This window comes from Aedes albopictus, chromosome 2, assembly GCF_035046485.1.
Source record: "Aedes albopictus strain Foshan chromosome 2, AalbF5, whole genome shotgun sequence".
Lineage (NCBI taxonomy): Eukaryota > Metazoa > Arthropoda > Insecta > Diptera > Culicidae > Aedes > Aedes albopictus.
The window spans coordinates 49,250,689-49,274,800 of NC_085137.1; the positions used below are offsets into that span (position 1 = coordinate 49,250,689).

Here is a 24,112-nt window from a genome sequence, read left to right on the forward strand (position 1 = left end):
AAATTGTTTAATTGGATATCCAAAGTAAAAATATAAATAAATTGAAATAATTTTGTTCCTCACTGAATCATGCAAACATTGATTGTGTTTATTTTCGATATTTTTAATGAAAATATAGCGCTCTTACGCGCTCTTACTAATACCATCATAAACTGTTAACAAATTGCACCGAAACCGTTCGTTTTTCCGGTGTCAATTGCTACACCGGTGCAGTGCACCGTCGGGAACAAACGAATTCGACATAAGTTGACGAGATCAGGCTTTCCAAATGTACAGCCTTCTCGCAACAGCCCGCGCAAGGCTGAATCGACACTCTCTTATGTGTGCAGACCATCTCTCGTTACCGTGTGCAACACCATCAGTGAGAAATGTATCGCCAACAGCACGCACACGCTTGAGCGAAAGATGTATTGAAACAGCCGCTGCTTCGGCTGCTTGCCTGACAGTTGCATACTCGAGTCGTATCGAGCCGAGTGGGAAACGTCGTGAGTACTGTTGGCCGCATGGCGATGACAATCTTCGACTAACCAAGCCGGCTGTCGCATAAAGGGTGTCATAGGCTGTCACGGGAGCACATGGCTTAACGCTAAAAGTTATTCACAAAATATGTGCTCAATAAATATTTTTTTACAAACATGATGTGCCTTTCACAAGATGCCCCAGGGGCGGAAAGGAGTTTGTGCAAGCGTTTTTCAAAATTGTAAATTGTCTAAAATATGCCACTGATGTGAAATTAAACTCTCTTTTATATTGAAAACATGGCAGTGCATTTCACATGCCAATAAAAAATAATGCTATGCAAAATACTCTACTAGAACAAGACTTACAAATACATATTCTCTATTTGAAAAAATACATAATACATTAAATGCGTCGAAAATGTTAAGCGTGGGATATACCACGATACTCGACACGTTCAACAGAAGTAAAATGCTCGGGCGGTGCGCAGCGATTTTTGTCACTTCGTGTACAGCTAACGAGAGACGGTTTGGGTGAGAGCCGAGGTTGTCATCGGCGAACGAACGCACAGCGAAAGCAGACGATGTGAGCAGTTCCCGACAGTGATGTTGTAGGTAGTATGAGTTTTATTCTGTGGGCTGTCATGAACCATGCATTCACAAGGCTGTCATGGGAATAAGAGTGACAGCCATCAATATGCTATCATGATGCGGTACTTTTGGGAAGCCTGGACGAGATGCAGGCCAAGCTTCAGTGGAAATGTAGAGTAACAAAAAAGAAGAAGAAATTGCAAGCGTAAGATTCAATGGCACGGTGGTTCCATTTCTAGCGTAACATTTGAAAAGGGCCTATCTGCAAAACGTAAACATTGAGAAAATCGCATGAGAAGATTAGCTCCCAGATTAGCTAATCCTATTTAAAAACGAAAGACTTTTTTAGGTGTTTTATTCCATCTATTGACACATATGGGAATCTACTTTATGGTTCTGTGCATTATTTGCATCATACTATAGTAAAAATTCCATAAATAATGTATTTTTAACATGAACGGCAGATAGGCCCTTTTACAATCTGAAAATCAGTTAGGCCCTTTTATCGTCGGCAATTTCAGTTAGGCCCTTTTATTATTTCCTTATTTTTAGCTAATTTTAATTATTCTATATTATTATTATCGATAATTCAAGGAAAGTTAAAGAGCTACTCAAAATTATTGGAAAACATGAAAAATAACCCAAATTAACAAAAGGGCCTATCTGATTTGAAGGAAAAATTTCAGTTAGGCCCTTTTATTTTTTCTTAATTTTAGCTAATTTGAAATATTTTGGATTTATTTTCACCTATAATTCAAGGAAAGTTAAGAACTACTAAAAAATATTGAAAAATATGAAAAATAATCAAAATTTACAAAAGGGCCTATCTGATTTGAAAGGTAGTTTTCAGTTAGGCCCTTTTGAATGCAGTTAGGCCCTAAAAGATTATTCAATTTCAGATAGGCCCTTCTGAAATTTATTTAAAATACGGGTAAAATAGCTCTTTTCTCATTGATTAAGGTGTTATGGGATAGCTTAGGTAGATATTGAGAGGAATAGTGAAAAACCGGGTTTGTTTACATTTTGCAGATAGGCCCTTTTCAAATGTTACGCTAGATTTGTCGAAGTATTCTAGTATTTTCCGCCGGGAAGTGGCATAAGTATTACGAGTTTACTTTCTCTCCTTCACATAAGCGCCGACCCATTTCAATGTTTCAAGTAATATCGGCTCAGACCAAGGTATTTACATATGTTAGGTTGTACATTACGTTTGAATTGTGGAGAAAAGCAGAGGAAGCGAAATTTCGAAGGAATTTGACAGTGGCGATTCCCTAACCTCAAATCTACCTGTTTAACAAATGTAAATTCATGAATTTTCTCTACAGGGGTGATACACAAATTATGTCACACAAACCTAAACTTTTTGCAATTACAAGTTTAATGATCGTTAAACAGGTAAAAAGCCACTGGAATTTGATGAGGCGGGGGATTTGTTTTCAGAGTTGACCTGAGATATCGTAGAGTTGTCTGCATCAGCTGTCCAACTAACAAAATTACCGTTCTGCCAGTTTTGACATTTGAGAATGCCTGAGTTTTTAAGTACCTTGGCTCGGACAACGGTCTGTAACTAGATCAACATATGTACAAAGATCTTTTTTGAAAAGTTCTATAGTATTTTACGAGTCATTTTAACATTCGGAGCAATGAAACGTTTGGCTATCCCCCTATAGAAGTGTTGTATCCAATAGAACATTCAGTCTAGAACCATCTGTATCATGATCTGTATTAAACACAATTGATTCTGAATGAATATCTAGATATCACCTACTGCCACAATTCACGGCATGTGTAAAAAACTTGATGAATACAATTAAATTGGGTTTCTTACTCCATCTAATAGCCATTGTTCAAAATCAAGGGATTACAATGAGTTGATCTTGAATACTAAGATGCCCAATAAGGTCCAAGTGTTTCACAAATCACTTTTCACTTGTGTGCCTCCAGTGTTACTTTTAGATCTCCGTATTTTCTTATTGTGAGGTGGGGGTTCCCTTATATTGAGCTCACTGTTGTGCTCGGTTTGCCTAAAGTATCTAATTTGCAGTCTATCGTCTACTATCTACTATCTATAGATAGTATACCGCATTTAGTTCACTACTGGACTGCGAACTGCGACTTTATAAGTGCGAAAACGTAAATAAAAGTGCGCGATTCCATCAAATCAGGTTGATGTCTTCGGCGCACTATTTCTTCAATCTATGGAGAACAAGTGCTCTGAAGACACCGAGTTGATTTGATGCAATCGCGCACTTTTATTAGCGTTTTCGCACTCGTGAAAACTAGTGCGATAGTCCAGTGGTGAACTAAATGCGCTATATTTAGAGTAAACATAGATCCGCGAAGATGAATCCGTTGTATTCAAACGAACTGTCAAATTCTGTATCCAAACGAGCATGACGGCACGATTCCAACAACAATAATGAAGCGCATGACGTCATATTCAACAGTCGCACTCTTGAAAAATACTATTCACGCGGTTGAAACATTTCACTCAGTGATGTTCGCTTATCTATAGATAAGCGAACATCACTGAGTGAAATGTTTCAACCGCGTGAATAGTATTTTTCACATTATTTCACATATATGTTTACTCTACTATCTATAGTACTGTTCTAGCCAATAAAACTTGACAGTTCGAGTGAGCTTTAATATGAAAAGAGTATCGTCACCGTAAAGATAATAAATTATTGTTCTTTTAAAATGTCATTCGATTTGGGAAACTATCGGTAGTGTTCCGGAATCGGTTGCAGTTGTCCCGCCGGAAGTGGTCAAATGTAAAAGAGAACCAAACCCATGCATGTGACACATCAAATCGGAGCTTTTAGGTAATCTGATGAACGGTTAACAAAAAAAAATCTCAGACCACATTAGGGAAAACCAGTAGTGTTCCAGAACTGATTCCGGGTGTCCCGCCGGAAGTGAACGAATGTGGAAGGAAACCAAACACATGCGTGCGGCTCATTAAATACCGTCTTTTTCGATAACCTGAAGAACGATCAGCAAGAAAATAGTCTCAGATCACATTAGAGACTACCGGTAGTGTTCCAGAACCGGTTCCGGGTGTCCTGTTGGAATTGGTAAAATGTAAAATTGATCCAAACTCATGCATGTGACACATCAATTCGTGGCTTTCTAGGATGAACAGTTAGAGGAAACTAGTTTTATGCCATATTTGAGACAATTGGTACTGTCCTGGTTCCAGATGTCTCGCCGTAAGTGGTTGTTCGCACATCAAATCAAGTGCGAAAACTGCAATGTGGCGGCATCTGTACGTGACTGCCAAAACAACTCACAGCACGATCTACTATGGCCGAGGAACATGGCTCCCTTCGGAATTATGCGTTCCGCTCTTCCGGCAACCTCGCCAAGATGGAGAACCCATGACCTATAAAAGTCGTTCTGTCAACGTTGCTCCCTCTATAGTGGTTTCTGCTTTTAGTGGTGTTGCGTGTACGTACACGCTGCATTACACGAACACCACCTGAGTTACTGGTTGAAAATAGTAAACAAAGATCAGCTGATCCCAGCAAAATCAAATGGGCATATTTTCAACCAGTAGATTTGCATTAGTGTTCGTGACACCGCGCTGCGAAACCACTATTATTCTACGGCATCGGCGACAATCATCACCGTCAGCGAAGCAGAACTGCAACAAACCAGTGAAACTATTACCACCCTCTGAACACCCACTTATGGTGAATTTATCTAATTTGAATTTTGTGTAGTAATAAGTTAAATGTTAATAAAGTAGTGATATTAGTGATTAGAGCGAAGAAATAAAGTGCATTAAGACTTACCAGTGATGTACTGAACCTGTACTGTGCCTGAAAAGGAAAGAAACGGACATAGAAATGAACTTACCTGTGGCGCGCGAAACGTCCCCGTTGTGAAGTGTGGTGAATAGCGATTTAGCACAGATTCGCTGTTACTACCCGAGTTATCCAGAGGCGCCTCGTCCACATGTTCGACCTGTTCTTGGAACGGGTATAGGCTGAGAATAAAACTCGCAAAATAATATATAAGTAGATATACCAAAAGAATAAACTAAATTTAAAACTCCCACCGCACATACCCCATAACAACACAAGGCGCTAACATCGTTCCCGGTTTATGAAGAACGAAAGACGACTCCAAGCCATCCACCGGCAGAAACCTATATTTATAACAAGAGCATGCGAGAGCCAGCCTTGCGCAGCTCTCTCTTGCTCGACTCTTCGAAACTACATGCCACCGGTTCCCCGATTCATGCGAACGATGGATGCTGTTCCCAAATCAACAGTTTTCTCACTTTTTTGCCTACGAATGGCAGTGTTCATTCGAATTCATTTCACTTTACTCTGTCGCTCATACGTTCCCTACTCGTCTAGAACCAGCAGCAGCGTTGTCAACGTTTCTTTCCATTTTTCACTTCCTGCCTGCTTCTCACGCGTACACGCACGCTAAGCGCAATCGACTAAAGTCTTTAAATAAAATCATGTTGAAAATTTACAGTTTTAGAATGCTAAAAAATGTATGTTGTATCGTGGTTGGAAACTAAAGGATTATTCAACAATATCTAAAAAAAATGGAATAACGAACATTGATTGCACAGTATTTAAATAAATACTTTGCCAGCTATGCTTACCAATCAGGTTCTCAAATGTGTGTAAATGATTGTTAGCATGCTGCTCGGTATACTCTTTAGAGAAAAAAGCGATGGATACCAGAGGCACACAGCTAAACGCAAAGAGCTTCTTCAGTGGAAAGTTTACATGTGTGTAGCAAAACCAGAAATGATTGAAAGCTTGGACTGTGTGTGGCTTCTCGGTTTGTCGTTCTACGTAGGCTGAGAACAACTTGCGCAGCTAGAGCACATTTTGGCACACCCAATGTCGTGCGCGCTTGTTATCCATTACATCCAGCGTGGATGAAGCTGGGGGTGCCGAATGTGCTCTAGCTCGTTGGCAATGGTTTCCAAATTTTAACTTCGAGCTAAAACAATTTATGGAGGTGGAAATTTCGAACATTTGCGGAAAAGAGAGCATGTTGGACATGATTGAAAAAAAAAAACAAGTAGGGTCTTGTACCATTTGGGCAGGTGTACCTATTTTGGGCACTTGCCGCTATAACTAAGTCAATTGCAAACCGATTGATTTGAATTTTTGTACAGAGTTAGATACTGTACGTGCCTAACTCTTTACAAAATTTCAAATCAATCGGTTTGTAATTGACTTAGTTATAGCAGCAAGTGCCCAAAATATCGTTGGTGTGTGAAGAACGTTCGAAAATGACTTTCACCGAAAATGGGTTTTTCTAAAAGTATGTGAGATACCAAACTTCGGAAGTCGCTCAAAGGCGCATCTGAATGCGAATCGCATCATTATTTGCGATGAAAAAGCGGAAGATATTTTTCAGAAAATGGTTAACAGACAAGAAGATAAGAATCAGCTTATGTTAGAAATCACAATACTAAAGCAAAAAAAAACAGAAAGCATAGTATAAAATAACTCAAATGTGCTTTCATTTAGTAAAATAGTAATCTGTAGAACAGGTCAGTCTGCTAGTCACGAGACGCCTCTGGAGTTATCAACAGTGGTAAATTGAACCAAACTCATGCATTCGGTGCATCAAATCACGGCCTTTTCTATTACCTGATGAACGGTTAGTAAGAAAATAGGCACAGACTACATAAGTTACTACCGTTAGTGTTTGTGGTTCCGGGTGTCCCGCCGGAAGTGGCCATATACAAAAGTTAACCAAACTAATGCATGCCACACGTCAAATCGCGGCTTTTTTGATAACCTGATTACCGGTTAGCAAGAAAATAGGCTCAAACCACATTAGACACTACCAGCAGAGTTGATAATAAATATTTTCTTTCATTTTTTGCATTTACACAAAAGAGTGAAAAATGTTAGTTCGGGTTCGCCGGTCGAGAAAAAATCCGGGCGCCGACAAGTGAGTCGCGTTCAGTATATTTCTGTGTGGAATAGACTAAAGGTTTCTGCTCCCTAGTGGAGTGGAGACGCGCGATAGAATTTTCTTTTTGGCTAGTTCTTGCGTCGAAAAGTGGTCGGTTGTTAACGGCGGTTTGTGTATATTGATCCATTGTCAAATCATATCACCAACCATAGGTGACTCCCGGACTGACAATGTACCTTACCCTACTAAGAAAAAATTCCTTCCTGAGACAAACGTGGAGATGCAGCGAGTCGCGGTCTTTATAACAACGTTTGTCTTACTAACATTCCCTTCCATCCTCGATGACCGTAAGGACGTGGCCGGTGCCGTTATTGACCTTATTAAAGTTGAGAGCTCTCGAACTGTGTACATTGAAAATAGTAAGCTAGTCCCAAGCCCTATTCATTGGTTCCTTGTGCAATTTCGATTGCTCTGGTCAATCACGGAGTAGCAACTACGAATGGTGCGGTCATCTATGCTCATGCTCAAGCTCATGCTCATAAAATGTCATTCGATTTGGGAAAACGAAAGAACGTGACATCTTTCATCAAACATCGCGGTACATACATCTCTAATTGTAGACGGTTTCTTGACGACGTAACTCTTATCAAATGCATGCATAATCCAACTTAAAAATTGCTTCGAGCTTTCCTCAAGTGATTCAATAGCGTTTGTGTTTATCCCTGAAGTACATGGGAAATAAAGATAACCCAAGAAACAATCATTGATTTAGGAAATGTTTCTCAATGCAGCGTTTTTAAGCTATAAGTTGAATTATATTGCAAGCTATAAGTTGAATAAAACTGCACTTAATCTCGTGTACGCCCAGAAATGAGAATCTATTCAACTACAATCGGTCATGACATTTATGTTTATTCAACGATCATACCTCGGTTGTGCACTTGCAGCTGTAATTCAATACATCAGCTATTCATCATCACATTATAAACTATTTTTCAACGTTTCTTAAACAGAGTTCTATGACGCTTTGTTGATCAATCGCTTAAGAATCATGGTTGCGGAATAAAAGTAAGGCTGAAAATAACAAGCTTTCTTCGAAAACTATTCCACCATTAAGCATTCAAAACATGATCAACAATATGCTTCCTGTAACATTGAACGGATTTCATTTCTAATAATAGATTTGTTTGAACAAAGATTACCAAAAAAGTTTCTTTAACGTTGTTTGAACATCACTATTCCAATAAATTAGCAAAATTAATTTATTTTGTTTAACTTTTAACTGAAACCACTCGTTTAACCTATAATTACGCATTTTCATAAAATTTTCATGAACAACCTTGGAAACAACTTACTTATCATAATCGGTACCTACACCCTAATCCCACACCAAAATACCCTTTTCCTATCCCATGTTGTCAGCAAAGAATATTCAGCCATTACCCTTCCTTATCATCGGCTTTGGACTGACTTGCGCTCTCATTGCCCCACCAAATGCTGCAAAATGAAAATGAAATAATGTTGAAAATATAAAAGATCACAATAAAAAATTTGCTGTTTTTCGCAAACCATTTACAGTTAATCTTTTGTTATGAAGTCAGTCAGCTATATTCCTGTCATCACATGCCTTCACATATGTATGGGTGCAAGAGAAAGAGCAAAATATTTTGAGAAGAGAGAACAAGAAGCGCGTCATGTCGAATGCATTAAAACAATAATAGCAGTAGCAGCAGCCACCACAGAAAAGATACAATAAACTTTATTTTTCGGTGGTCATACCTCCCGAACACACACGAACAAAATGCGAAGTGTGTTAATAAATTAGCATGCACAGACACACAGGCTGGCAAACATTAATCATTGGTATGTGGATCTTTTGCATTAGCAGCCAAGTCTACATGCGAACCTACATTTCCCAAAAGACTCCGAACAGCGGTGTTGTCTAATTTGTTTCTGTTTTGTCTCTTTACAGCAGCATGCATTTTTCACTAATACAACATTAGCACGTAGCAGTCAACCAAAAATTTACTGGAGATATACGTGTGTCAACGCTGAAGAGAAAGAGCTTTTGCGTTTTCACCTACTCCAATAACAATAACCGATTTTGGAAGCGACTGACAGCAGGCAACCATGGGGGATCGCGATATACCAAGTGTCCCAATCACCACCCTGGCTGGATTGACCAGTCTTTCGGACAGTAAGTTACAGTTTTGATTATAGGGTGTTTTTCACATTTACTTAATTTGTGCATCTTTCTCTTATAGTGCTCAGCGAGCTGCCGATATCGGACTCCCTGTCGACGGTTTCGACTGCCTTGAACCGTTCGTTGCTGTTTCATCCGCGCGTCGCCGAAGAGGCCAACAATCTTTTGGCCACGCGAGATGATAGTCTGATCGGTCAGCTAGTGAATGCCATCGAGCAGACCAATTCGGATCACATCGAGCTAAAGGATCAATATGTTCAACCATCGACCAGCAAATCGATGCAGGATGGACCCCTGCTTCTGCAGGCTATCCGATCCTGCAGGGCGGATGTGTTCAATAGGCCTCAGACCGCCGCTACACAACAACAACAGCAGCACCAACAACAACAGATGCTTGCACAACAGCAACAGCAACATAAAATAAGTAAGTTATAAACACTACAATTTGTTCGTGTGTTGAATGTCCATGTCGCTACTAACTTCATAACGCTTGTATTAATAACTGTTAACATGTTGATCTGCTGTTGATGTTGGTTATGTAAATACCTAGTCCTACAATGGCCGCGTCTATCTCGAATCATTTCTTTTGCTGTGATTACATATTGAACACTCGTGAACCGCTAACGGGATATTTAATGTACTATCGCACCACGCGCTAAAAGAAAATATTTATTTCTTGCCATATATACCTACTCCTTCATGCTATTGTTCACTGAATCCATTGCTTGCAAAATAACCTTCATGCTTTTTGCCATTTTGTATCTTACTTGCTCTAAGCAGAATAAAGAAGATACTAGCACCGGTTTGTTCTTCATTTTATTTTTATTTTATTTCTAGTTTTTACATCACAAAACCCAAATTTCCCAAGCGAACACTACTCTTCCCTACAAACACAACACCAGCAGCAGGATTATTTGAGTCAGATTTCGCAGATTTCCCAACAGCAGCAGCCTTCGCAACAGATTGTGTTAAACCAATCCCCTGTTTCGTCCCAACACTCTAATCATCCGCCCCTTGAAACGCGGAATCAGACTAAAATTCCTTACCAACAACAACAACAACAACAACAGCAGCAGCAGCAACATCAACAGCAATCACCACAAACAGCACCATCGCCATCTTCAAAAGTCATCATTCGACAGCAAGTTATTAACCTTCCAAATATTGCTTACTCGTCCAATTCTGCAGAAAATAGCCAGCAACAGCAACAAATCTTCCAACAACAGCAGCAGCAACAGCAACTGTTGCAGCAGCAACAACACCAACAACAACAACAACAGCAGCAGTATCATAATCAAAACGTCATCGTCTCACACCAATCGGTGATCCAGAATCAGCAAGTATCCCAGTTCCACCAACAGCAGCAACAGCTTCCTCCGCAACAGCAACAACTACACAAACCGACTGATCCTCATCGGACGGTAATTCAGCAGCCGGTAGCAGCAGCTGCTGGATCTTCCCTGAATGCGCTTCCGGCTTCGGTGGTTTCACAACAGCACCATCATCAACAGCCGCAGCAGCAGCAACAACAACCGTTGGTAAACCATGTTGCTCAACAGCAGCAGCCTCAGCAGCAACAGGTGAGTTTATTTGTTCGGTAGGAAGTAGGTTCTCCCAGAATTCTGAGAGAGATTCTCTCAGAATTGTTTGAGGGATTCTTCCAAAATTCTAAGAGGGATTCTCCCAGTATACTGAGACGGATTATCGAAGAGTTTTTTCGCTCTGTATGCTGAGAGAGACCTAGATTCCTGAAAGGAGTTTCCCCAGAACCTAGACAGATTTTTTTCCAGGATTTTCCCTCAGAATCCTGAGAGGGATTTCCTCGGATTCCTGAGAGGAATTCTCTTGGAATCCTGAGGGAATTTCCTCAGAATCCTGAGAGGGATTCCCTCAGAATCCTGAGAGGGATTCTCTCAGAATCATCAGAGAGATTCCCACAGAATTGTGAGAGGGATTCCCAAAGAATCCTGAGAGGGTTTCCCTCAAAATCCTGAGAGGGATTCCCTCAGAATCTTGAGAGGGATTTCCTCAGAATCCTGAGAGGGATTTCCTCAGAATCTTGAGAGAGATTCCCTCGGGAGTCCTGAGAGGGATTCCCTCGGAATCCTGAGAGGGATTCTCTCAGAATCCTGAGAGGGATTCTCTTAGAATCCTGAGAGGGATTCTCTCAGAATCCTGAGAGAGATTCTCTCAGAATCCTGAGAGAGATTCTCTCAGAATCCTGAGAGGGATTCTCTCATAATCCTGAGAGGGATTCTCTCAGAATCCTGAGAGGGATTCTCTCAGAATCCTGAGAGGGATTCTCTCAGAATCCTGAGAGGGATTCTCTCAGAATCCTGAGAGGGATTCTCTCAGAATCCTGAGAGGGATTCTCTCAGAATCCTGAGAGGGATTCTCTCAGAATCCTGAGAGGGATTCTCTCAGAATCCTGAGAGGGATTCTCTCAGAATCCTGAGAGGGATTCTCTCAGAATCCTAAGAGGAATTCTCTCAGAATCCTGAGAGGGATTCTCTCAGAATCCTGAGAGGGATTCTCTCAGAGTCTTGAGAGGGACTCCCTGAGAATACTGAGCGGCACTCCCTCAGAACCCTGAGAAGAATTTCATTATAATCTTGTGAGGGACTCAAACATTTTCTTTTGTGCATTTCAATCGATTAAAACTTTTTTTTATTTTTAGGCAATATACCAACAACACCAGACTGTCTCCCCGCAACAACAATCGCACCAGAATGTGATAAACTTGAACAACAACCTAAACAGTGCCTCCACGACAGTCCAACACAACCAGCACGTCACGATCAACCACGTTCAACCACTACAACAACAACAACAACAACAACGTACACCGCTGCCAGCACCGAAGCAACAACCCCAAACGGCAACGATCAACGAGCAATCTCAGCTAAAGAATGGAAACACGACCGCCGTGAACAACCATCAGCCGTATCCCCGGTCGCAGGTGCCAACTCAACAAACGCCACAACAACAACAACACAACGTCAATCACGTTATCAAAACGCCAGAAGCTGCACCACGCAACAGCGAATACCTCCAGCAGCAGCAGAGCAAAAATCTGGACGCTCGAGGGCGTCCGTCACCGGCTCAGGGTACGACGGCACCGGAAACCGATTCCACCCAAACCAGTCTGCGGAAGCAACAAGAACACCAGCAAGCTCAGGCAGCCACTCCTCCTGTTCAGCGAATAAACCAACCAACGCCGATGTCCACTCCGCCCAATAAACCGCGTCCACCGGGTGGCGTTCCACCGGGAGGTACACAAACAAGTACCCCTCCTTCAGGACCCAGGCCGATATCGGTGGCGGGAGCATTGCAACGGGCGACCATGAATGCACCAAAACTTACCGCGACCACGCCAATACCGGTAACGTCGATCGCTGTTTCTGGAGCCCTGATGAAAACGCCCACGACCACCACAACTTCCGCTCCGACAACGCCATCCAGTGTTAGCCAGCAGCCAACGGCGCAACCGGCACAACAGGCCAATCAAACCCCAGCCCCAGTGAAAAAGCCGCAAAAAGTGAATCTTAAGAAACTGTGTCGGATGGTCAACATGGGTGAGGTGGATTCTTTGAATTTGAAAAAATGTTCGGTTCGATTGGATAAACTGAGCGAAGATCATATGACCATGATGCAGGCAGATCTCAAGAAGTTCTCTCAGGCTGAGCCTAAACTGGCGATGCGGTTGGGGCTTGTCAAAAAGAGCGCCGAAATGATCTTCAGCAAAATGAAGGAAGACGAACGAAGGTACACCGGTTTGTTAGCGAAACGGAAGGCTCAGGAAGATGCGATGAATCCGGAAGATATGTTCAGTAAGCCAAAGCTCAGGAAGGTGGAGAAGATGGTGATACCGGTGGTGAAGAAACTGTCCAAGGAAGAACTGATGAACACAAACACCTACCAGAGGTTTATGTCGATCATGGGCAAGATATTCGATCAGCTGGACGAAACGGAAGCACCAAATTTGGACGAAGCGGACGAGCAGTTCGAGTGCATTCCAACAAGCATGCTCAGCAGTATTAGTTCGGAAGCCGCGAAACTGAAGGCGCGCAATGCCATCGATGCCATTCCGGAGAACAAACTGACGTTGTTGATTACCTATGCGATGCGGTCGGTGCATTCGGCAAAAAATCTAAGTGGGACGGAACTGCAGGACGATCTGGTCGGCGACGAGTGCATCGAGAAGATTTTGAATGCCATGGAAGCAGCTCTGTTGATTTGTTCGATCTACACCTGCAAGAGCACCAAGTTCTTGCAAGAGGATAACATCGACGCGATCATCAAGTTTGTGCAGTTCCAACTGCGAGAAACAGTATTCCCTTCGTATGATCCGGTGTACTCGGTCGAGACGAAGAAAAAAACCGATGGGAAAAAATCGAAAAAGATGCCCAGCTATCAGCAGAAAGGTCTCTCGGTGCTGTACACGAAAATCGTAGAGCTAGGCAAACAGCTGGTAACCATGTTCGAGAAGTTCCACTTTGTTGATACGATCGTAATACATGCTTCGGCATTGGGCGTTGAACCGTTCTTCGTAGATAACATCGAAACGCTGCAGTTTGTTTGTCTGGACCTGGTAACGTCCATTTTCCAGAACGAAAAGTATTCTCACCACCGACGGAACATTGTTGCGGACATTCTTTCGTCGATCGATCGTCTTCCGCACTCGAAACGCAATCTCCGCCCATACAAGCTGGTCAACAACGCCGGAAACATCCAAATGATGACGGCTCTCGTACTACAGTTGATTCAGTGTGCCGTAGTTTTACCGGAAGCCATGGGCGATAGCAATCCGAAGAAAGCGAACAACGAAATCGTTAACAGCAGTAATCCCAAATCGGCTGATCTCTACATCATCGGGAAGTACGACACGGCACTGAGCATTGGGGGAAACTTTCTGGCAACCTTCCTGGACAAATGTAAGAGCCGGTCGAGCGAAACGGATTTCCGTCCTCTATTCGAGAACTTTATACACGATCTTCTAACTACCGTCAACAAACCGGAGTGGCCAGCATCTGAACTGCTGCTGAGTCTCCTGGGAACGATGCTGGTCAAGAAGATGTCCGACAAAGGCGTGGAGCAGTCCATTCGGGTAGTTTCCCTCGAATACCTTGGCATTGTGGCCGCTCGGCTACGGAAAGACACCGTAGAGTCCCGATGCAAGGTCCGAACGATGGATTCGTTGATCAAGTACATCAAAATCGAACAAGAAAAGGAAGGCGACGAGTATAAGCAGAATTCCAAGTTTCAGTTGGACGAAGAGGAGGAACGAACCGAATTCCTGGAAAAGATTCTCCTGGACTTCTTGGCAGCAAACGCCCAGGAGGGAAACATCGTGTGGAACCATGCGAGGCACTTCTACATCACACAATGGTACCGGGACATCATCCAGCGAAAGAAAAACATCGCCGCCGGTGAGAAAGGATATGCCTCCCGGAAGAAGCAAGCGAAACGACGAAAAAAGTATACCAGCGAATCGGAAAACTCCGACGGAGGGGGAATCGATTCCGACATCGAAGAAGTCAAAACCGGCGTGGATCAGGAACTGAACAGTGAGATTTTCCGGCTGCTGGACACTCGGAAAGCAACCTACCTGTCGCAGATCTGTCCCTTCGGAGACAAAAATGCCGGAATAAGCGAAATCAAAACCTACATCGACTACGGAAACGCCAACCTGATCGCGCAGTACTTGGCCAGCAAGCGATCGTTTTCGCAAAGTTTCGATAAATATCTGCAGAAAATCATCTTGGTCGTGCGGGAACCGGTCGTTGCGATACGAACCCGGGCGATGAAGTGTTTGGGCAACATCGTCGAAGTGGACCAGATGGTGCTGGCGCGGAAGGACATGCAGATGGGCGTCCACCAGAAACTGCTGGACACAGCTATTTCTGTGCGGGAAGCAGCGGTGGATCTGGTGGGAAAGTACATCCTTTCCGATCCGGACCTGATCGATCAGTATTACGATATGATTTCTACGCGGATATTGGTGCGTTGATAGGGTTTGTTTCTTCGTGCGATATACAATGACTCAATTGATACTTTCTTTCAGGATACGGGAGTTTCGGTTAGAAAACGGGTAATCAAAATTCTACGGGACATCTGCATCGAGTATCCGGAGCAGGAGAAGATTCCGGACATTTGCGTCAAAATGATTCGGCGGGTCAACGACGAGGAGGGCATTCAAAAGCTGGTCATGGACGTCTTCATGACGATGTGGTTCCATCCGTGCAATCCTAATGACAAGGTGCGTCTGATAAATGAGAATAAAAATAATGATGATTGTAATCGAGGTTTATTTACAGGCGGCAATGGATAGAAAAATTACTCAAATAATCGATGTGGTTTGCTCATCCCATGAGACTGGCACTCAGGGCTTCGACGCGCTACTCAAATCGGTAAGTATTAAAACAAAACAAACATTCTTACCAACAGCTGTGTTGTTCTCCGCTTCATTAACTAGCGGAACAAGTTAAAGATCTTTATACAGAGTTTGGTCGTAACAGAAGTTTGGAACTGTTGTAAATATTTCGTTTTGCCCTCCCAACAGATATTTGAACCAAAAGAAAACAAAGAAGATTCAAAAGCCAAGAAGGAAATCCCGAAAACGCTGATCAAAGCCTGCCAGCAGATAGTGGACGGCTTGGTGGACGCAACCATGAAGCTGGAGAGCTCGGAAAACAAGAAACTGGTTGGCTGCATAACGGCGCTACATCTTTTCTCGAAAATTCAACCGCAGCTACTGGTGAATCACGCGATGACACTGGAACCGTATCTGAACATACGGTGTCAGAATGCCATCAACTACAAGTTCATCAGTAGTGTGGCGGAGATTCTGGAACAGGTAGGTGGTGGTTTTGAACCGGCGATGAAAGGTGGGCGGACGTAGGTACAGAAAAACTTGTAGTTAGATGGCACAGAATGTTGCTAACTGACAAATTGAGAGATAAATTAGTGAAAAAAAATCGCATTCTGGTTGGATTCGAACACATGACTCAGTATTCGCTAGACCGGCGCGTTAACCAACTAAGCCACAGAACAGGTAATGATTCTGCGTTATTGGGTACAAACGCGGATGTGTTGTGGATTGGCATCTAAGCCGAAAGAGAGATGGTTCGTTAAAAAAGGAATGATCATGGTGTGGGCTCGGGTTCAGTTTGGCTTTCTATTACGCAGAATCATCACCACCTGTTCTGTGGCTTAGTTGGTTAACGCGCCGGTCTGGCGAATACAGAGTCGTGGGTTCGAATCCCACCAGAACACGATTTTTTTTCACAAATTGATCTTAAAATTTATCAATTAGCAACATTCTAACTACAAGTTTTTCTGTATGTTTATGGCGAACCAGCAAATCTGGTAAATGCCAGTAAAGGGCAACACATACAGCATCCGCTGGTTGTCCGACATTTCGCGGTAAACCATTTCGCGGTCAACCAATTCGCGGTGGACCATTTCGCGGTTTGAACCATTTCGCGGTTTTCTGTTTCGCGATCTATACTTTTTCGAGGTTTACCCTTTCGCGGTTTACCTTTTGGCGGTATACCGTTTCGCGGTATTAATCGGTTCCTAATTTTAGTTTATCTCTTAACTGCCCCTCTTCGCATGTCAGTCCCATGTTGTTTTTCAAAGTGCCTACGTTTTGCACTATAACTCCAATTGTTTTCGAAAAAAATGTATTCAATTCTTGCATAAACTTTTCGTGGAACATTGGGCTGTGAAATGAGGCAAGAAAAATATTAAATTTATTTTAAATGAGCTCGTGAGAGACAAAAATATGATACGCATTAGAAACGACATGGGACTGACATGTCAAGAGGGGCAGTTAAGCACATTCACACATTGTGAGCAAGTCTTTCAAGATACGCACGCACGCCAACGCGTACACATGCATACATACAATTATTAAATAAAATGGTAGATTATTGTATTTAAACATTACAAATTTGGCTGCTTTGATATTTAAAGAATATTCTTTGATTGTGAAAAATGCAAAATCATTTGTTGTATAATAGGGTCTGGGACCATTTGGGTAGGGTGGCCTATTTTGGGCACTTGCTGCTATAATTCAGTCAATGTTGAACCAATTGACTTGAATTTTCGAAATCAAGTCAATTGGTTTCAAATTGACTGAGTTATAACAGCAAGTGCCCAAAATAGCCCCCCTGCCCAAATGGTCCCAGGCCCTACATAGCCAGGTCGCAATTTTTGCATCGAAGAAAATTTTCACAAATAGTAAATTCCTCCTTCTTTTTACATAGGCTGTTCTTTCGAGTTATCTTTTAATACAGTAGACGTTCGGTAACTGCAACATATTTACGTTTCACTTAGCGAACGAAAATCCGATAACTGCAACACCTGACAGTGTCAACAAACCATCAACTGACGTAAAATGAACGTGAAATTCATCCGACTGTTCATTTGGGCTAACATGGCGCACCATTCTGACATTTGGCGGTGCGATAACTGCAAATTTGTTGCAGTTACCGGACTTGCAGTTAAAAAGCATTGCAGTTAAACCATTTGCACCGACCGAACGTCTACTGTAGTAGTTTACGCAACAAGGTGCAGAATGAAGATTTTTACAGCACGAGTCGTACATTTATCCAACGAGGCTTGCCGAGTTGGATAATTACGGCGAGTGCTGTAAAAATCGAGTTCTGCACCGAGTTGCGTACAACGTTTTTTGCACCTTCATAAATTACCACTTGAGGATAGTTTTTAACTAAACTTTTTCATCAGACTGCACACTGATGTTCATAGCCATGATTAAGGAAGTCTCTAATCATAGCAGGTTATACTCTGCAGTTGTCACAATTTTTCAAACCTGCGTCCAGAAAGCATCAATAAATTGATCAAAACTGAAAACAGTGCTGTAATGGTTCATTACGCAACGCAAATTAGTGCTGTAATGAACCATTACAGCACTGTTAATTTGGTGTGGGAAAGTAGGCATTTTCCTGTCAGATTTGCGTGAGGTAAAATGGCCTATTACGATGAGAAGTTGCAAAAAATAGTTTTCGGCATCAACCTGCCAATGTTTTCATCTAATAATTGCCCTTCTTTTAAACATAGGCTGTTCTTTCTAGTTACACTGTAAGGATAGTTGTTGGCTTTCAACTAGTAATATCATCATAGGATATGTTCCCTTCTTTTATTAATACATATGTCGTTCTTTTGAGTTTATTGTTAAGCTGCTAACTTTTTTATCGAATATTTTCCCTTCTTTTAAACATTTCTGGTTTAGACTGATACAAGACAAGATAATTCGCATTACGAAAAGATCCTGGGCCGACCGGGAATCAAACCCCGTACCCTCAGTATGGTCTTGTTGAATACCCGCGCGTTAACGACTTCGGCTATATGGGCCAGCATAGACGCACGCACAAATGTATTTACCATTAACTAAGAGTTCACCCTTCTTATTTTCATGAACTGTTCTTTCGAGTTAGAGTTCGAGACAGGCCGAAACACGTGAGGCTGAAATCACAAATGTTTGGATACATAAGGCTGAATCTCGAAAATATGAAAAGCCTGTAGTTGAAAATTGAAATAGTGATACGGCTAGTTTTCAATTGGTGTCGTTAATACAAAAACAGTCGCTTACAAAACCGCTCTTGCAGTACTATGCTCATAAGCATAATATCATTCGATTTTTATACGCAGTATACAGTGGTTCCCAGGTGACACATAGTCGTGATAGTATGTCTCAAAAGAATAGACTATGCTAAAAAGAATGAAAAATCTCTTATGAGAATATTTTCAACGACGTATGCATTCTAGAATGTTCATCATTTTCTATCTTCAGCCTTTTGTTATTGCAACCTTAAGTAATGCTTACATTGTTACAGCCTTATGTGCATTCAGCACTTCGAGAGTCAGCCTTAAGCTATCAGTACACACTTTGCCAAGTGTGCTGATTTTTCCACACGCATAAAGCAGCACTCAAATATCCACTTTATATTTTAGGTGTTAAGTCGATGTTGAAACTGATGTTTGCCTGTTGGTTAATGTTTCCGTTCTTTCGCATACATGCACAAACAAATTCGGGTCGCTCATAAACCACTTAGACATTTTGGAAGAGGGAGGTCTGGTCAAAGTCCACGCTCCATACAATTTTCGAAATTTTATATGGTCAAAAGATGACAAGAGAGAGAAGGGGGATCTGAGTTGTTCAAATTTTGGTTTTCGTGGTATATAAACGACCCCTTACACACAATGATCGAATAGTTCACCCTTCTTAGTTCCATTATGTTTTAATACGAACGAAAACACTGGTTTAACAAATTAACAAGAGCTTTATTCACTGCGTCCGTACGATACAAAGTCTCTACACATTCTGTCTAGCTATGACCGATTGCTAGTGTGCGTGACTCCAGAAGGGAGCGTTGACAAATTACAAACTAAGGGTCAACCAAAAGCTACATAACATTATTACAACATCTTCCCTGTTTTATGAAAATTAGTTAAGGTCATAGTCTTTCAACTTGGAAGGCAAACGTATCTCTCTTTTTGGTCGGTCATTCTTCTTCGGTACTCTTGGAGACGGATAGTCCGGCTTGCTTGGTGTTCTTGTTGGTTGTTGCATCGGAATCTCCATGGTATCCAATGCGATCGGCAATTCGGTCATTTCAGTTGAAGGCTGATTCACAACGACGTCGTCCGGAACAGATGGCTGAACTTCAACAACGACTCCTGTTGATACGTCCTCCGGAATGTTTGATTGTTTTGCTGAAGACGAAGGTTGTACAGGCATGTCAGGTTCTTTTCGTGGCTTCAGATTGACCAGATCGCGACGATAAACTGCTCCATCCACGTTCACCAGATAAGAACGGTCATTCATCCTATTGGTAACCGTGCCAGGAATCCAGTGCTTTGTCGTTTCAGGATGTAACTGTACGTAGACCGGCGAACCTGCTTCCAGCGCCGGTAGCTTCCTTGCTGCTTTGTCGTAATGAAATTTGGTCTTTCGCCGGGCATCTTCGATACTGTTGGGTACATTCTGAACAGGTTTCGGCATCAAGTTCTCCAAAGACGTTGGCAGACCACAGCGTGTACTACGCGAGAATAGGCGGGCTGCAGGGCTAGACCCGATTTTGTTTGGTATGTTACGCCAGTGTAATAGAGCATACCAAAAATCCACGCCAGACTCTTCCGACTTTTTCAGCAATCTTTTCGCAATTTTGACCGCTGCCTCAGATTTCCCGTTGGCTTGCTGATGATAGGGGGCTGACGTGGAATGCTGAAACTCCCATTCAGTAGCAAACAGTCTCCATTCTTTGTTGACGAAATTGGTTCCATTGTCTGTGATTACCAGTTGTGGCTTCCCATGACGAGAAAAATTTTTCTTGCAGACGGTGATGGTACTGTTTGGAGTCAGATTCTTCAGAAGGTCAACCTCGAAAAAGTCTGAATAGTGATCCACGGTGACTAAAAACTTCCTCTTCTCTCCCTGGTAGTCCGCAAAAAACACGTCCATAGACACGAGTTGGAATGGGTGTACAGGTATGGCAACGCTTTGCATTGGAGGAACTGGCTGGGAGGCTGCATATTTAGCACACACTTCACAACGGGCGACAGCATCCTTGATCTGAGTAGTCATGCCTGGCCAGAACAAGTTGGCGCAAGCTAGCTTCAGTGTCCCTTCAACTCCGTTATGACTGATATGTACTTTCTCAGTCAGTTTACGTCGCAGATGATACGGAACCACAACACGATCATTGCGAAAAACTATTCCATCCTGATGACTGAGTTCATCCCGATGCTTGAAGAATACCTTTACGCCGTCCGGAACTTTGTCCGCTGACACAGGCCAACCATCACGAATGTAACGAATGATCTGTTGCATCGAAGGATCCTTCGCTGTCTCCTGTATGACCTCTGTCAAACGCTCATCGGTGATCTTGAGGAACTTGCTCGGGTTGACATCTTCCAGCTGTCGAAATACTTGATAGATGTTTCGCTTGTTGAACTGATCTTCAGGGCGGCCTTCATCCAGTGGAGCTCGGGAGATGGCATCAGCTACCACGTTTTCCTTTCCTTTGACGAACTGAATCTCCAAATTGTAGCGCTGTAGGCTTAACAGCATGTGCTGCAACCGCTTCGGAGCCGACAAGAGTGGTTTTTGAAACACGTTTACTAGCGGCTTATGATCAGTCCTCACAATCGTCTTCGGATTACCCACAATAAGTTGATCGAATCGAATACACGAGAAGAGAATAGCAAGCAGCTCTTTTTCTATTTGTGCGTAATTCCTCTCTGTCGATGTTAGGGTGCGAGAAGCGTAACCGATCACACCATGAGATTGAAAGACAGCTGTACCCAAGCCAAAGGAACTCGCATCACATTCGATGATCAGGGGTTCAGTGACATCATAATACTGCAAGGAACGAGTATCTGCTACCAAAGACTTGATACGGGCAAACTCCTCTTCTTCCCTGTTATCCCAAACCCAAGGTTCCTTGTCTGAGATAAGTCGTCTTAAAACAGCGAAATTAGAGCTTAAATTCGGAATAAAACGGCTGAGATAATTAACCATCCCAACGAATCGCTGAAGTTCCTTCTTGTCTTGGGGCCTGGGATAGTTTTTGATAGTTTCCACCTTGCTCTCGTCTGGCTGTAGTCCTCGAGTTGTCAGCACGTGCCCGTAGAACTTCACTGATGTCATACACAGCTTCAGTTTATTTCTGTTGAGCTTCACATTGTTTTCCTCCAAACGTATGAGAAGCCTCTCCAGACAGCCGTTGTGGCTTTCCAAAGCTTCCTGTAGATTATCTCCAGTTCCGAAAATCAAAATGTCATCAGCAATGCATTCTACGCCCTCGAGATCCTGAATCACTTCCTGAAGTTTCATCTGAAAAATTTCAGGTGCGGGCGCGATGCCAAAAGGTAAGCGAGTCCAGCGGTACCTTCCAAAGGGAGTCCAAAATGTAGTGAGAAGACTGCTGGGATGATCCAGAACCACATGCCAGAAACCCTTCTTGGCATCCACCGTGGAAAAAACTTTCGCTTTTCCGAGCTCCGGCAATATCTCGTCGATCGTGGTAAACTGCAAATTCGGTCGCTTAAGAGCCTTGTTCAGCGGAATCGGATCCAAACAAATTCGAATGGAATCCGACTCTATCCCGCCACGCCTCACTAAAACGATATTACTGACCCAGTCCGTATGCTGAGTCTCCTTGATGATAAGGCCATCTTGTTCCAGCTTTCTTAGTTCCTTTTTCAGCTTGTCGCGCATTGCTATTGGTACCCGCCGTGGTTGCTGAATTGACGGTGTGACATCCGGATCCACCTCCAACGATACAACACCAGGGAATTTACCGTACCCCTCGAAGATATTGCTGTGTTGGTCAACGATTTGCTGGGCTTTGATGCGATACACGTTCAAAAGATGTTCCTCCGAAGGTGGTGAGGTGATCGAAACCGAGTTACAGAATTTAATGAAGCCCAGCGTTTTGCAAACTTTTGCGGATAAGAGCGGCTTATGGGGAACATCAACGACTTGCAATGCGAGTGTGTACTTACGGTTTCTCCTCTTACATGGCAACCTTACTTCACCTAGCACCGGTATGGTTCCACCACCGAAGCTCTGCAGCCGGAATTTTGAAGGCAACAGCTGCAGTTGATCACAGCCGGCCATTCCTTTAATCCAGTCAATGCCAACCAGACTGGTATTGGCTCCGGTGTCCAACTCGCACTGCACGATTTTCCATTTGCCGCCAATGAACAGCTCCACATCCGCCAGCACATTTCCGCCAGATTCCGAAAAATCATACACTTTTCCAATTACTGCTTCATCACTGCTGCTCTCCGATTCACCATTATCACTGTTCACACTTTCCGTATCGTCAGAGTCACAACTTTCTTCTTGCACTTTCTTCACTTTTCTGCGGCTTTTGCCCTTTTGCTTTCGGTCCAACTTGCATACTTTCGCGAAATGATTCTTGCCCCCACACACATTGCACTTCTTTCCCAGTGCCGGGCAAACCCCCTTCGCAAATTCATGCCGATCACCGCAGTATTTGCATTTGAAATGCTTCTTCTTCACCATGTTCACTTCAACACTGCACGCCCCCATTGCACTAGCATGTTTTTCTGCGATTTCTTCTGCTCGACATAGATCAACGACCTTCACTTCCGTCAAGTTTGGCATCGTCAGCATCTTCGCGCGCAATTTCTGCCATTTGTTTGAGGTAACGATTTTGTACACGATCAAATCTTCTTCAAGTGCACCGAATTTACACAACTTGGCCAAACTTTTCAAACGCGCCACATAGTCATCGATCAATTCCACAGGCTGCTGCATGAGCGAAAAAAACTCGAACCAATCCACGATTTTGTTTCTTTCGCGCACTACTTTCGCTTTTATAGCTTGCAGCGCCACATCTGGGGAAAGCCGCTGTGCATCCGTTAACCCAAAATTAAAATACTTTTTGAGCGCCGCACTACCGATTACCGACAACAAAATACTGGTTTTCTGCTTGTCATGGTCCACGGGCCACTCATCCATTCCCATTGCACTCGCGTAATTTTTCCAGTTCGTAGAAAAAAATTCAAAATTTTCCTCCATGTCTCCACTAAGCTCGAGCGGTGGAGGAAGCGGGACAGACGAAGCTGTCGAATTGGCAGCCATTTGCAAATTTTGCTGCTGCCCAGCTGGCTGCTGCTGTTGCTGCTGCACTTGAACATTCTGGAACGATTTCACAATTTCGCGCAATGCACCGTTCTGCAATTGCATGAAGCGCTCGAACTGTTCGTTGTTCATTTTGATACCGTCCGGGAAAACACACAACACTCGGCAAGACGCGAAAAAATATGGCTGCCGCACCGGCTCCGACCGGATCACTCTCGAACACGCCGACGGACACCGTTATTCGAACCGAGGCAAATGATTTTTCACTCCCCGAGCTCGTGTTTCTCCTCGATTCCAACTTCCGCGATTTAATGACGC

General features: G+C 43.0%; 2 protein-coding genes across 3 annotated transcripts in view; both read left to right on the plus strand.

The window, feature by feature from the left end:
• LOC109409124 (nipped-B protein) overlaps positions 1-9,034 on the plus strand; it is a 104,381-nt gene extending 95,347 nt beyond the window's left edge. Inside the window, exon 16 of the mRNA XM_062849665.1 lies at positions 8,923-9,034. Within this exon, the coding sequence (XP_062705649.1) occupies positions 8,923-8,953 (31 nt within the window). The 3' untranslated portion in view covers positions 8,954-9,034. The remainder of the gene's footprint in view (positions 1-8,922) is intronic.
• The window catches only part of LOC134287589 (nipped-B protein-like), a 38,812-nt gene continuing 23,706 nt past the window's right edge, over positions 9,007-24,112 (plus strand). The window contains exons 1-7 of one of the 2 annotated variants that reach the window (XM_062849666.1): positions 9,007-9,147; positions 9,215-9,577; positions 9,991-10,733; positions 11,831-15,154; positions 15,218-15,412; positions 15,471-15,563; positions 15,716-16,009. In XM_062849666.1, coding sequence (XP_062705650.1) covers positions 9,081-9,147; positions 9,215-9,577; positions 9,991-10,733; positions 11,831-15,154; positions 15,218-15,412; positions 15,471-15,563; positions 15,716-16,009 — 5,079 coding nt within the window. In that variant the 5' untranslated portion in view covers positions 9,007-9,080. The remainder of the gene's footprint in view (positions 9,148-9,214; positions 9,578-9,990; positions 10,734-11,830; positions 15,155-15,217; positions 15,413-15,470; positions 15,564-15,715; positions 16,010-24,112) is intronic. The other variant, XM_062849667.1, reaches the window with a different exon arrangement.